We start from the raw sequence: 14,993 nt of genomic DNA on the forward strand, positions 1-14,993 counted from the left end.
AATAGTTGACTACATTTAACCAGAGTTTCATAAAAAAGAGGAGAGGGCCGCGATTCCAGCATGATAAATAGTTGACTACATTTAAGCAGAGTTTCATAAAAAAGAGGAGAGAGCCGCGGAGAAACAAATTTGTTTTTGTATTTGATCACCAGTTTGAAATAAAAGTATTGTCTAAAAGTGATTTGCCACCTTTTGATAAAAGACCACAATCAAGATAAAGCACTCGTGGGTTCCAAATTGGCTAAAATAACACCTGTGCTGAATGGCCATTTAAGGCTTGGTCTGGTAGTGTTTCATTTGTACCATACTTCATTACCTGCACAACAATACAAATATTATTCTGAATATGCTTTAAGCAATGCTTTCACCAAGTGATCTGTTAGAACTATTAGATGGTTTGTCAAACTGTTTCTCAGAATTCTTTTTAAAATGCATCAAATATTTCATCAGTGAACAATAAAAAGAACATCATGCAATCCACATCATCAGGCCAAAGGTTGAATGTGAAAGCTTTTGCACGAGACAGCAAATCCTCTTCGGCACCAGCTCCAAGTGAATATAACTGTTTTTTTATTTAATTAACCTCTGTATCTAATTTCGCATGGTACTTGTGCCCAAATAACCTTTAATTTGGAAGTAAGAGATCGCTTTATGGCCATCTTAGTCGCTATTTCTGTCACAAATTTGTATAGGATAGATCCGGAGAAAATATTTCATTTGAAAGCTTTACAACCCTTCAAAATCCATTTCATAGATCATACAAAAGTAAAACAAAGTTATACAACTGTAGGTACGATCAGCTATTTGATTAATCACAACCAACAACAACTCCATAAGCCATCGGAATGTCAACTACAATCAGAGAGAAGATTGTATTTATATGTGGAGCAGAGCTTATCCATGCACAAAAATCTTTAATTTTATCATAGGAAGGAATCTATTTTGAACCAATAGCGTGTATACTTTTTTGGGGCTTCATAATATTTGGTGTTCCAATCCTAAAAACTTCATAATTGAAAGTGGCATTATATTATTTGTAGACAACTATGGACCATGCAATTATGTAAGATAAAAATCATAATTTTAGAGAGAGATAAAAAGAAGTATCTTTCTTCTTACTCTAGGTGGAGGTACTTGGGTCTTTGTTAACTACTGATAAAATTTGTTTCTATTCTTGAGCTTGATAGATTTGTATTCTCCTAGGCTTTCAACAAGTTCTCCTTTTTTTGAGGTATTTTAATCACTTTAACAAAAGAATGAGTAATTTGTAGCTCTATCAATTCATTCATTATGTTATAAGTCATCTTCATCATTGCATTAGCTTGTTCCTTGTGTGCTATGCATTAGCTTGATGAAGGGTTGAATGAGGAGTATTATTGAATGCTTTTCCTTTACCTACTTGATTTCTAGGCTTGAACCTACTTAGTTGAGCTCTTGTTTGAATGAAATTCTCTTGATCTTTTTCATAATTTTCATGTTCATCATAGTTTTACGGAGTTAAAGTTTGTATGCTCTCTTCACATTGCATGCATTCTAGGACATTTGATTCTTGAATTCTTTCATTGGTTGAAGGATCTAAGTACTCATGAAGTTCTTCAAAAGTGCCATTTTCTTTCAAAATGACTACATTTGGATTTGGCGCACAAAATGCTCTTGGTCCATGTCCTTTGGGCTTCTAATTTTAATCAATTGTTCTCTAGAATTCAACATCACCGTTTTTCCTATTTGTCATGAGATAAGCTTATCATTTCTCTTGATCAGCTTATCTCGATGAATTCCAGTTAATTTGCAGTTTCGCCATTGCAGTCAAAACCTACTAAACATGGCCATTGAATTTCAGCCCTTGACCATTACAGACGAACCATCCACATTTTTTCAAAAATCAATGAAAACCATGGCACGGTAGAAAATCCAGAAATTCATATTGCAGATGTGTTTTATATATTAATATGAATATGAAAATCTTGGAGCCCTAAATCAAACCTAGATACATGAACCATACACTGAAAGTGGCAAATATCTTAAAAACAGGCAAGGGCATCATATATATTCCCATAATTGAAAATTAAAATTCATTACAGAGAGAAATGTTTATTTGTTTTAAGTTAAGGGGCCTTAAGCCCATGAAACTTAAAACTGCATCTACAAGTAGCCTGCGCACTGCCTCTTAACTGGCTTCTCCAAGACAGCAGAGATATACATTTCTTTGAGCTCGGGCCCTCTATCCAACTTAGGGGCAACAGACCATTTCAGCTTCTTATACCCTAGCTGCTCAATCATGGGCACATAGATCTTCAGCTGATCCTTTGTGCAGAAAAAATGATCTAGCCAGAACAGGCCTCCAGGCCTCAGAATCCTGTAGATATCATAGAGTACAAATTCCAGCAGCTGTGAGGGAATCCAATTGCTCAAGACATGCATAGAATGAACAATGTCCAAAGTATTTTCAAAGAATGGCAGCCTCTGTGTTATAGTGATATACATGGGAATAACCCCTCTGGAGGCAATGAAACTGTTGAAGGGCCCGTTCAAGTTCATGGAAGTCATACCTGTATGATACAGAAGAAAAGATACTGGTATAGAAATATCAAAAGCACCTGCACTTCAACTCTGCCTCAAGTAGGACACAGAAAATAAGCAAAACCTGATGCTTACTTCAATCTCTAGGGTACCAGGTTCATTGTCGGGACAACTGGTCTTCAAAGAGGTTATATCTAACCAATGAATCTCCATCTTGCTCTTCAGACCACCCTCCAAGACTTCCCAAACAAGTCTACGCTTTGCATCATAGCATTTTACCACCAAGTCTCCTTCATATCTTGAAATACGCTGGCATCATCAGCATCTTTATGTCAATGCAATCTTGCTAAATGTGCATTACTTACTACCATATCATGAGTTTCCATCAGTGGCTATCAAAAGGCTTGTTCAGGTGAAAAAAAAATATTTAATATGTTCTGACAAGATTGAAGAATTTAATATGCAAACTTAGCTGTATTAATTTCTTATGCATATTACCTCCCAAGAACCAATTCTCAAAACCAAGGCTGGGAAGTTTGAGGCCTTGTACTTGTCAGCAATAGCCGGTCCTGGTGCACACTTTGATTCATTCTTTCTCCCCACCTCCAGGCTGGAATTATTTATAGCTAAGGGAGCTGCTGAGTCCCCTTCAGAAAGATTCATTTGAATAAGTTCTATAAATGAAGGTGTTTTCTTCAGCGTTAAACCCAATGGACTAGCCTCCTCGAATGGATGCAACAAAAATCCTGGAGAGAATGCCGTGCTTGTTACAGGGCTCCCCTGCTAATCCACCAAAACATGAAATAGAAGCATCATTGCCAAAGAGAATAGAAGGTAGATACAAAAACAAACGAAGGAAATCCACACCATGCAATGCCTCAGCGAAGTTTTGTAGAAGCACACAACTTTCTTAAATTCCTCAACAATGTCAAAAGACATATTTTCAATTCTTGATACCCTACAAAAAAAATCAAGATTCTCAAGACATTCAAAATTTATTAATGACCAACCAGGTAAAAACAAAAATCTATTTGAGGTTGTAAACAAATTCAGAGTGCCACTAATACGGCAAACATCGTATTATTGACGATTTAAACAAATTTTGGGCAAAAACGTATTTTGAACAAATGATGTTTTATTTAATTTTTCCCAACAGAATTTCAGGGCTCAAACATAGCTTCATACTTGTAAGTCACCAACATTCTTGAAGTACTCTGGGAGGTTTCAACCAATTGCTTATCCATTTACACTTTCATTCATAACAGTCTTGGTGACCCAGGGTACTCTTCAAATCACTTTTCTCAAAACATTTCAACATAGCCGTTGGAAAAAGGGAGGTGAATTGAATAGTTAAAAACTTAAAGCTTTTACTCCACCTCTACAGGTCCTAAGGAGAGATGTTTATTTGGTTTTGCACTAGCAAAACTCAAGGCTCAATCTTAACTTTATGCTTATGTTCCACTCACGTTATAGATGAGGCTTAGCAGTTCTGCATCAATTTTCAAACATCATAGCCGTTGGAAAAAGGGAAGTAAATTGAATGGTTAAAAACTTAAAAATCTTTAACTCCATCTCTGCATGTCCTAAGGAGAGATGTTTATTTGGTTTTGCTTTCTAGATGTGGCTTAGCAGCTCTGCACCAGCTTCTTAGAAATTTTCAAACATTTCATTTCACTCGTTGCAATCATGGTGAACCAGGTCCCTCTCCAAATCACTCTGCCCAACTCCATTTGTATTCTCACAGGCTGATGATATGGATACCTTTAGGCTCCTTTCGGCCTAAAGACCAACCCTGATCCATTTATTTCAAAAATAAAGACTCACCCAAAGCAAACTACACTCCATAAAAATGAAAAGAACAATGAATATGTCCTGTAACAACCATAGGATTAAAGTCTATTTATTGGTTTTATAACTCATACTACAACATATAATCAAACTCAACATAATCAATGATGGGTATGTTCATGCAGGCCAGATTCATAATAAAAAAAAAGCTAAAACTCAAATAAAGGACTTGAAAAATAAAAATAAACAATGAGCATTACTCACTGGGAAAATTACCAGATGATACTTGGTGCGCTTGTGCTTCTAAAATTAGATATGCTTTGAAAATCCTTAAGAAATTGGTGGACATTCAGACATCAATTGTTTTAAATTTATTAAAAGTAAATGCAACTTACCAAACTCTCTAATACACTACAACAAAATCAATTTAGGTTCTCAATTAAAAAAATAAAAATAAAAAATCAACAAATCCCCTCATCTACAATTGAAATAAAAAACTTTTAACTAAAACTTATAACATAAAATAATAATTATATATATATATATATATATATATATATATATATATATATATATATATATATATATATATATATATATATATATAAAATCGTATAAAGCATCAGGAAGGATATATATATATATATATATATTAAACATGTAATAGAAATCATGTTAGGCAGCAACAGTAGGCATTCTTGGTTTTGGTTTCTCTCCCTGTATAAAAATAAACTACTCTAATAGAAAACATAATCTACAGTACCATTCCTCAAACCACCACACTTGGCAAGAGCCTGTTTCACTGGCTGTTTGAGATTCGAATTTTCACTGAAAATGTAGGCAAAGAAATTTAGAAAAATACCTCGATCCTTAAAAGTCCAGATATCACATTTCTTTACCTAACCTATTGATCTGGATGGCTACCCTATGACCTTTTCAGTGTAATGGCTGAAAGGTTCGAAAGATCATTGAAAGAAAGGCGTTCAAGTGCATAAATGATCATCGGAAGCATTAAAATGAAATCAACAATAAAGTAAAAATGTACAACAGGAAACGCAAGCACCTTTTCTGTCTGTGGGAGCTTGGCTAGGAAGTGCATAAGCGGCTGATTGTACTCCTCAAATGAGGTGATGGAATCAGCGGTAACCGAACTTGTACCAGCGCTCATCAGGTCGATTGCTGATACCCTGTGGCCATCTTTCTCAAGAAGCTCCACAATCTTATACCAACACCATGCTCCATGCATAGCTCCATGAACCAACACAAAGTGTATTCCCCTTCCTGTACAATCCATCTCTTTTGAATTTCTGCTATTACTATCTATCTTTAAAATTATTGTATGTTGCGGCTCATCAATCCAGTTCACAAATGAAACTCTTCTTTGTTATGCCTCATGAATTTCTGGCATTAAATTCTCTCGTTTGTTATTTTAAAAATCTCTCCCGTTGCCTTCTCAGAAATAAAACTGAAACCCAAAGCTCGATTATGACTGAAACCCAAAGCTCGATTATGGCTGAGACCCAATTCACCTAGTACAGAGCAGATAAGAGAAATTTGATCGAAGCCTCGAAAAAAAGGAGGAGGGAATGCCAATGGCTGAGTGGGTTTCGAATCAATTTGTCTGCGTTCGAATCGGAGGAAATTTTTTGACAACAAAATGGAAAGGCCCACCGATAGTTCCTGAACGGGTGATTGGAACATGCAATCTCATGCAGGTCCGCCGCCCCCTCAACACCTGCATGCAGGTCCGCCGCCGCCCCCTCAACACCCTCTAAATCCTAAAAAATTTTAACTTCTTAATCAACGGTTCATTTTTCTCCAATCATCTAACACTAGATCTAAGGGCTACGATTATGACACGAAGACATTTTGGGAGGTTGATTTCAGAGGGGAACGCCTTACGGCGTAATTATAATTTAGTTGTTAAATTAATAATGAGGATAAATATGTATCTTATTATTTACTAATGTAGATTACTCATCATTATTATTTAAGGAGAATTATGCTATCTTGAATGACTCATTAGTGGTCTATAAATTGATAAGTTTTCACTCTTACTAGAAGTTTCTAGGTCTTGGGTAGTTAACCTCTTTATTTATGTTCAAACAAGACAAATTCTCAGTGGAACAAGACAAATTCTTAACTAAACATAAATAATTTTAGGCCATACTCTAAACCCAATCAAATCTTTTTAATATACATTTTTTTTTTTTAATCTTGATGATGAACCAAACTAAATGGTTCGAAACGTGTGGGCAAAATTTTCTCTAATGTGATTATCTCCAAAAAAATTTATGAACACAATAATAATAAAATTAAAATAAATTTACAAAATAAAATGCCCCTTATCTCTTTTATATATAATTCATTTCAATTATTATTATTAATAACAATTAAATTAATTTAGGTTGATTTTTTATTAATTAATTTTTTTTATTACAATTTTTTTTACTTATTATATTACTTCACATTAACCATAAATATTATTATTTTTAAGTTATTGAATTTCATTTATCTTTCATATTATTGGTGAATAGGTTTGAAGAATTCTTGCTTAATTGTAAGTAAGTCTTTTTTAATTTTTAGTGCGTTGTTATTTTTTTTTAACCTTATAACTTTATATAAAAGTAAATTAACTCACATTTAAACCTAAAAAAAATTAAAAAACATTTGGTTTATCACATTTAAATAGCTAAACCTAATTAACTTAAATTGATTAACTAATTTATAATTAAACAAATATATATATATATATATATATATATATATATATATATATATAGTGTTTGTTGTATGGATTCTCAGGTCACAATCTCTTCTTCTTGGAACCTTTTGCCTAAACCCTCTCTCAAAGAAGACTACAGAAAAAACAGAAGAAAAAAAAAAATGAAAGGGATATGGACATCCTAGATGAAGTGTCTCAACCCCTGGATGGGGTGACATGTGTGAGAAAAAAGAGGGTGGGGCGGGGTGAGGCGAGGCGAGACGGGGTGGGGCGGGGGGTCAAGCGAATGCATGGGGGGTAGTGGCAACACATCCCCAACAAGAATTAATGCTGGCATGTGTGGCCATTAAGAAATTCTCAAGGTTCAGATGAGGGGATAATGATAGGGAATGAGTGTTTTTCTCGAGAAGCTTAAGTGTGTGGAACACATGGACATACAACATAAAAGTATGCGGCTCGAGGTTACAAAGAATGCAAACATAGGTCTCCAAGCAGGGCAGGGTTTGGAGGATGGAGGTAGTTGTGTTTGGCATTCTAGTTTTAGATTTTTCAGTCCAATTGGGTTGAAATGTATAGATTTCGATAGAAAATCCTTGCTTGGGCAGCTACAATGGATGTTTATATTTTACTTCTAGCATTTGGTACAATACTTCTTCTTATTTATATTAGATACTCACTATTGTCTATTTTCGACTTTGAATTTTTCTAGTAGATGTATTGTTTCCTTTCTGTTAATGGCCCTGGGAGTGCTCTTTTTCCCTAGTTGGGGTAGAATTGTTGTATGGACTCTGTGGTGGGTTGTGCATCAACCTGAGACTGGGCTTTGGGTGGCTCGACATAGGTTGTGGATCACTAGCTCTCCCCCTAGTCTGTGTGTAATGCCTTCTAACTATGATATTGGGCTCTCCTTTGTTTGGGGTATGTTTCCTAGCGCCTGGGCAACATTCCTATTGGGAAGGTCATTAGTCTGGGCCTTGGTGGTGGGAGGAGTCTTAGTGGGCAAAGGAGATTGGCTTTGTTTCTATTTTCTCCCTTCCTTCTTGGTCTACGAGGTTGGATTTATCTTGCTTTTATGGTGGTGCATATGTTATTCCTTTGGGTACAAGAGGACTTCCTCGTATGCAAGCTAAGTGGTGGCGTGAGGTAAGTTCCTATGCTACTGATCTTGGAGTTTTGGGAATTATATTTTCTAGACATTCCTAGGCCATTTTGGCTCCCCTTTTTAGCATTTTCTTCCTGGCACCAGAGTGGATTTTTTGTTGGGAAGGTGGTTAATTGGGGCCTTGGTGGGTGAAAACATTTGGCTCTAGTTTAGGTTTCTTCCTTTCATCTCAATCTGTGGGGCTAGCTTCATGTTTCTTTTATTGCAGTGCCTCTTTTGATTCATATGTCTTCATGCGGGCTCCCTCATATGCAGGCCTAAAGGTGGCATGAGGTAATTTGGTGGTTGGAGGTGTGGTTGTGAGCTTTGTGTATTTGTGTCATTGTACTCGCTCTTATTCCTGCTGGCTCCAGTACTATCCATATTGGAGTTATGGGCATCATTTAACTTGGTCCCTCAGGTCTACCCCTAGTCATTAGGCAAAAAGGATTATCTTTGGATTATCAATTGTATATTTCCTCATGATGTGTTAGCGAGCTCAAGTTCGAAGAGGGATTTTTTATTATCGAGAGAATTTCTATTGGGAGGGGGGGGGGGGGTTCATGCATCATTAGATTGAAGGTTTCTCATCTCAGTACCAAGAAATTAATCTCTCTCTGATTTAGGATGAAATCACTAGTATGGAGGGGGAAGCCTCTTCTCATTGAACCTCCCTTTTAGACAAAAAGGTATTAATAGAATGAGATGAATGGATCTCGGATACTAGTCATATGAGGGGGAGTTATAACTAGTATATACAGACAATTGACCTTTATTGGTAGATGAAATTTCTAATGGAGCGGCCTATCCTAGATCGTCATGAATTTGGTCTGGATATCCTTCAATCCCTTGAGCACTTAGAGACAAGCATCTAAGTACACTTGACAAGAGGATGGAGAGGATTTATCACCACCTTTGAACCCCCCTAGTGGTAGAATATACCTCAGTAGACCTAGTAGCTCCCATCCCAGTTACAAGATCATAATTGAACCCCTCAACATGATTGTAATATGGTTGTAGTGAGTGATCACAAAGTTGTAGCTTATTTTGTACAAGGCAAATTAGGACCGATTATTAGATATAACTTGATTATTTTTGTATCTTTCAAGTTTTAGTTGGATCTCACATCGTTAAGGAGAGTATAAATTGGATTTGGTCTAATCTCCCCTGTGAGAGACCAACCTAAATTTTCAAAATTGTTATGTGATTCCCCTATTTTTCGGATAATAGAATTTACCCCACTATATATATATATATATATATATATATATATATATATATATATGAAAAACCTATCATAACTTAGTTATTAAATTAATAGTGGGGACATTTTCAATGAAAATCGCCCAACCAATATTAAAAACATGTATGGAGCTCTGACCTTTTTCCCTGATAGCCTACAAAACCCTAGATCAGATGACGTCCAATGAGGGGAGTCCTCCCCCTCCTCTTTCCATGCCCTCCATTTCACCGGAAGAGGAAGTTGCTGCCTTTTAGGCTCTGGTGGCCTCCTTTCCCAATTATAAGAAACCTGCCGAGATGCAATCAAACTTTGTGAAAAGGAATGATGAGATTCGTGACAAAGCTTTGTCACTACGTGCTAAGCAATCCACTCTAGCATACTCTAAGTGTGCTCTTATAGGAAAGTTCATCAACATATGGCCTTCTCCGAGAACCATAGAGGTATGGATCGAGAGCCCTTTGAGATATAAAATGAAAGGGAATATTTCTATATTCACATTAGGAAATGGATTTTTTGCATTCTCGTTCAAAATTAGGGAAGTAGTGGATGTGATATTTCACAATGGCTCTTATTTTCTTAGTTCTCGAGGGATGTATCTGAACAAATTGACTCCTGATTTCAATCCTGATGAGGATGTTCACACAACTATTCTGGTATGGGTTAAATTATTGCGCCTTTTGTTGTCATATTGGAGTGACGATTGCCTCCGAGTGATTGGAAATGGGGTGGGGGAATATATAGAAAAAGTTGAGCCAAGAGGCTCCCATTTTTCCTGTACAAATATTTTTGTGGGGGTTGATCTGGAAAAAGGATTACCAACAGAAGTAAATCTAACCCTGGGGGAGTCAAAACATAGGCAGATATTGGATTATGAGAAAATCCCCTTAAAATCTCACCATTGCAATGAATATGGACACGTTTCTCAGGATTGCTTGAATGTCCCCCCATTTAAGGGCTTTGAGCATCCCCATCAACCTTAAGAACAATGGTAGACTCAACGCAAGAAAGGAAATCGGGGATCTGCCACTAGATCCAAACCCCAAGCTAATAAGGGAAAAAACTCAGTCACTACTTTTTCAAACCCCTTCAACACATTGAAGAACTAGGAGGATGCGATTGAAGCAGAGCCCTTTCTAGAAGGAGAAATCGAGAATCAATAGAATGGTGATGAATCAGACTATTTCGAAGATGGAGAAATAAAAGAGGACACTCTCCCATTGGAAGGCTCAGAAACAAAATAAAGGGTCAACCTCAAAATCCAAACTCTCTTCTTCAGCCGCGCATTGCTCTCCCTCTAGTTCTATGAAGGAAGTTGCAGGAGTAATCACCCACCACATGGCCCAAAATTTAGTATGGTAAGAGGATGGAAGTAGCCAAGAGACTGAGAGATCTCAGAAGAGGGGAAGGACGAAACAAAAAACCCTAAGGTAAAAGGAATCATAACAGAAAAATAAATTGGAAAAGTAGCTTGTAATTTCAGAAGTATTAAAGAATAAAGGGGGTAAAGGTGAAGACGGAACAGATGGAGGGGTGCCCCAAATATCCATCTTAAAATGATAATTCTATATTGGAATATAAGGGGTTTTGGGAGCCCTACAAAGTCACTCATTGTAAAAGATATGGTTAAGCAAGAGTCACCCCGGATTTTATTTCTACAAGAGACTAAAATGGAGGAACAAGAGGTGAGTAAATTGGCAGGATCCTTTTGAAAAGAAAGTGAAGGTATAGTTCAAAAATCTCGTGGAGACTCAAGGGACCTTTGCACCTTCTAGTCTCCAAATCATTTCTCATTATTAGATAGTATCAAAAATCAATTATGGATTTTGGTGGTATTGGAAAATAAAGAAAATGGTGAAAGGATTCCATTGCTTAATGTGTATGCATCGGTCCTGTATGGGTTGAAGTTAGAATTTTGGGATTCATTGGAAGAGACACAGAGAGAGGAATGGTGTCAAAATTTCATTATCAAAGGTGATTTCAATATAGTGTTGAATGCCTCAAAAAAAGAGGGGGCTTAATTGTTTAATACCCCTTCAGGGATCAAATGGAAAATATATTTGATTGTGGACTGGAGTTTGATTGATGTGATCCAGAAATTAGATAAGGACACTTGGAAAAATTGGAGGGAAGGAGACAACCATATTGCATCTTTCCTAGACTGTCTCTTGATCCATAGTAGTTGGCTTCTGAAATGGCTTGACTATTCATTCTCCATCAAATCCAATTGCACATTAGACCATCGCCCAATCATTTTGCAAATAGATAGAGAAACAAATTTATATGGTCCAATTCCATTCTGATTTAATGCAACATGGATCTAGGAGGAAGGGGTGAAGGATTTAATCTCCCAGGCATGGAAAATTTTGGTTCAAGGCTCCCCAACATATGTTTGGGAATCTAAGCTCTGCAACATTAAACTGGCTCTCAAGAAACGATTGAAGGAATCCTGCCAACCTCAAAGTCAAAATAAAAAAGAATTAATTGTGCGGCTTAATAACCACTATAAATGAATTGAGGACTCACAAGTAAAAGAATGGAATTTGCGAAAGGAATGGGATTTGAGCAAGGATATTTTCTCTGTCAGTCAACATGAAGAGGCTCTTCAACAACTCAAATCCAGGAGTCTATGGCTAAAGGAACGAGGTTTGAATACTACCTTCTTCCACAAATAGGAAAGGGCTAGGGAGGCATAGAATCATGTCAAATAAATCACGCTGGAAGGTAAACCAAAAATTTCAGACTTCGAGGGAATTAAGAATGAAGCATTCCTTCACTTTAGGGACTTATACTCTGAAGAGTAGATCTCTCTCGACTAGGCAAGTGAGTTTCTTAGGTACATGCCAAAATTAACCCCACTCCTCAAATTTAAATTTGATTAAACCCATAGTTGAGGAAGAAGTTCTTGAGGTTTTCATGTCATTAAACTTGGATAAGGCTATAGGCTTGGATGGATTTCTTATAAGTTTTTATCGTGCCTTTTTTTCTTTGATAAAAATCAATCTCCTAATAATGTTAAAGCGCGCCTGAGTGAAGAAAAAATTGGGTGGTGGTACCAACTCCTCTTTCTTTGGTTTAATCCCAAAGGTACCAAACCTCGTGAATTTCTCTAGATTTCACCCTATCTCCCCTTGCAATGCATCCTACAAAATCCTAACTAAAATCATGGTCAACATACTGAATTTATTGCTCCCCTCCCTTATCTCAGAGAATCAAGGTGGGTTTATGCAGAAAAGGAATATTATGGATAATATTATCATGGTTCAAGAAGCAATTCGTTCCAATAGGGAGGCGGGAAATGAAGGAATGGTCACAAAGTTGGATATGGAAAATGCATTTGATCGGGTAAATCACTCTTTTCCCATTTCATTTCTTGACTAATTGGGTTTCTGCCAAGATTTTATTCAATGGATAAGAGCTTGTATCGACGATCCTTGGATCGTCCATCTGATCAATGGGCATCTGAATCCTTTCTTCTCAGCCTTATGGGGTTTGAGACATGGATGATCCTTGCCTCCCCTCCTTTATATTATTATGGAGGAAACCCTTACTTGAAGATTGGAAGCAAAAAGGGTGGATGGGCATCTTCCTAGTCTAAGTACATGTAGGAATGTGAATGAGATCTATCACTCACAGTTTGTTGATGATACCCTCCTTCTTGGAGGGGTCTCTAGAATCATAGCATCTTGATTCAAAGAGGTCCTGGATAGCTATTTGCAGGTTTCTGGAAGTGTAGTTAATAAGAAGAAAATATTATTGATAGGACGAAATTGCTCAAAAAATACATTGCAAGATATATCTTGCATCTTGGGATTCCCTATAGCCAAAAGTTGGAGATCGTTCCCTTACCTCAGAATCGCAATTTCCTTGGGTCCATCCTCTGGTGAGGATTGGAATGTGGTTATTCAAAAAATTCAAAAAAGAATATAGCCTTAGGGAGAGGGATGGTTGAATGTGGCCAAGAAAGTAGTTCTCCCCTCTCTTCTCATTTATATTGGCTCAATGTTATTGGCTCCTAAAAGTATTTTCCATAGCATGAGCAGTATGATTAGGAATTTTTTGTGGTAGGGTGGGAAAAATAATGAGAAAATATTCCATTTGGTAAATTGGAATATAGTCAAACTCCTAAAAAAATTGGGGAGATTGGAAATAAAGGACCCAAAGTATATGAACTTAGCTTTAGGAGCCAAGTTGGTATGGAGATTGTTGACATACTCCAAAATGTGGTGGAATCGGGCCTTATTATGGAAGTAATTTCACAAAAATCATCTACTTAGGCCAGAGAATGAAGAATGGGACAACCATGGGACTAAAATATGGAAGCTCTACAAAGCCCTTGTCTCAGTGGTGTTGGAAAACAGGGAATGGAAGGTGAATCCAAGTTTGGAAGGATCAAATCCTTCCTAATGATTTGTTGAGGGATAATCAAGAGGTATAGGAATTGGCAAGGTGGATGGACGTGTTGGGTTGTGTTATATTCTTTCCGCGACTAGCCCATGTAGTTAACTGGGGGTTAGAAGGGGGGCGGAGCCCCCCGTTCGTTGCGCCGATTGCGTAGCGGTGGGGGGGGGGGGGGGGGGTCACAGGGGGTTTGAGGGGTGCAGATAACCCCACTCTATGGGGTCCGGGGCAGTGCCCTTGAAAATTTTGTTTTTGGACCCTATATTAGGTTGGGCGGACCTACCTATGGTTTTGTGCATGATTTTTCACACATGGTTTTGGACGCGATGGTTTTCGGTCCATGGTATTGAATGCTTCAGTGTGTATAAATATGTATTGTAACATTGAAAGGAACATAATGAAAAATCAAATTGGTAGTCCCGATTTTGGGATCCAGGTGAAAATCTCTGTGTATATGTGTTTTATGTGTTATGCTCTCGCATTGTTTATTTTCTGTGTTTTAGAATTCATATGCAGGTAATTTCTGTACAGGGTTAAAACCTACATTTGGAATCAGAGCCAGGTTTTGGCTTCAAGGGGATGCCTTTGTTGCTGAGGGGTTTCGCTCAAGCCTGTGGTAGACACTGTTCAGTGGAAGATCTACGGGATCGATTCTGGTGGTGAAAGAGGATGGTGAGCAGTGGAAAGATAGAGATCGAGAAATTTAATGGTCAGTGTTTTGAGTTATGGAAACTCAAGATGGAGGATATGTTGGTGGATAAAGATTAGTGGGTTGCGGTAGATCCAAGTACTAAACCAACATGAGTGTCCGATGAAGAATGGAAGAAGTTGGATTGGAAGGTTAAGAGCCCAATACAATTGTGTGTCTCAAATTCAGTATTTTTGAATGTATTAGGGGAAGCTACAATGAAGGCTTTGTGGGACAAGTTAGGGACTTTGTACCAATCTAAGTCTTTGGTGAATAAACTGTTCCTACGGAAAAAACCGTATGACCTGAGGATGAAATATGGAGACTTGGTGATAGAATATCTGAATGCATTTAATACTGTGGTAAGTTAGTTATTATCCGTTGATATTAAAATTTCATATGAAGATAAGTGCATCAATTTTTTGTTTTCTCTACCATATTTGTGGGATAGTCTGGTTCTTGCAATAGGTAGCAATGCAACTACCTTGCA

At 37.1% G+C, this 14,993-nt stretch overlaps 2 protein-coding genes across 3 annotated transcripts; both read right to left on the bottom strand.

Moving 5' to 3' along the window:
• Nucleotides 1–86: 86 nt before the first annotated feature.
• On the bottom strand, nt 87–5,991 carry LOC149141484 (norfluorocurarine synthase 1-like). Its single transcript, XM_089450912.1, has 2 exons — nt 5,372–5,991; nt 87–316 (listed from the first exon to the last, which is right to left on the bottom strand). The coding sequence occupies exons 1-2, from the start codon at nt 5,600–5,602 to the stop codon at nt 242–244; spliced, it is 306 nt and encodes a 101-aa protein (XP_089307038.1). The 5' UTR covers nt 5,603–5,991; the 3' UTR covers nt 87–241.
• On the bottom strand, nt 2,294–3,467 carry LOC149141485 (uncharacterized). 2 transcript variants are annotated; one of them, XM_089449278.1, is made up of 3 exons: nt 3,071–3,467; nt 2,656–2,818; nt 2,294–2,549 (listed from the first exon to the last, which is right to left on the bottom strand). In XM_089449278.1, the coding sequence occupies exons 1-3, from the start codon at nt 3,181–3,183 to the stop codon at nt 2,544–2,546; spliced, it is 282 nt and encodes a 93-aa protein (XP_089305404.1). In that variant the 5' UTR covers nt 3,184–3,467; the 3' UTR covers nt 2,294–2,543. The 2 variants fall into 2 exon arrangements, with proteins under 2 accessions (XP_089305404.1, XP_089305403.1); XM_089449277.1 differs by having other exon boundaries at nt 2,656–2,829; nt 3,019–3,467.
• Nucleotides 5,992–14,993: the final 9,002 nt, after the last annotated feature.

The sequence above is a fragment of the Pinus tabuliformis genome, chromosome X (genome assembly GCF_031772625.1).
Source record: "Pinus tabuliformis cultivar Carrire ecotype Pingquan chromosome X, CPIR1, whole genome shotgun sequence".
NCBI classification, from domain to species: Eukaryota; Viridiplantae; Streptophyta; class Pinopsida; order Pinales; family Pinaceae; genus Pinus; species Pinus tabuliformis.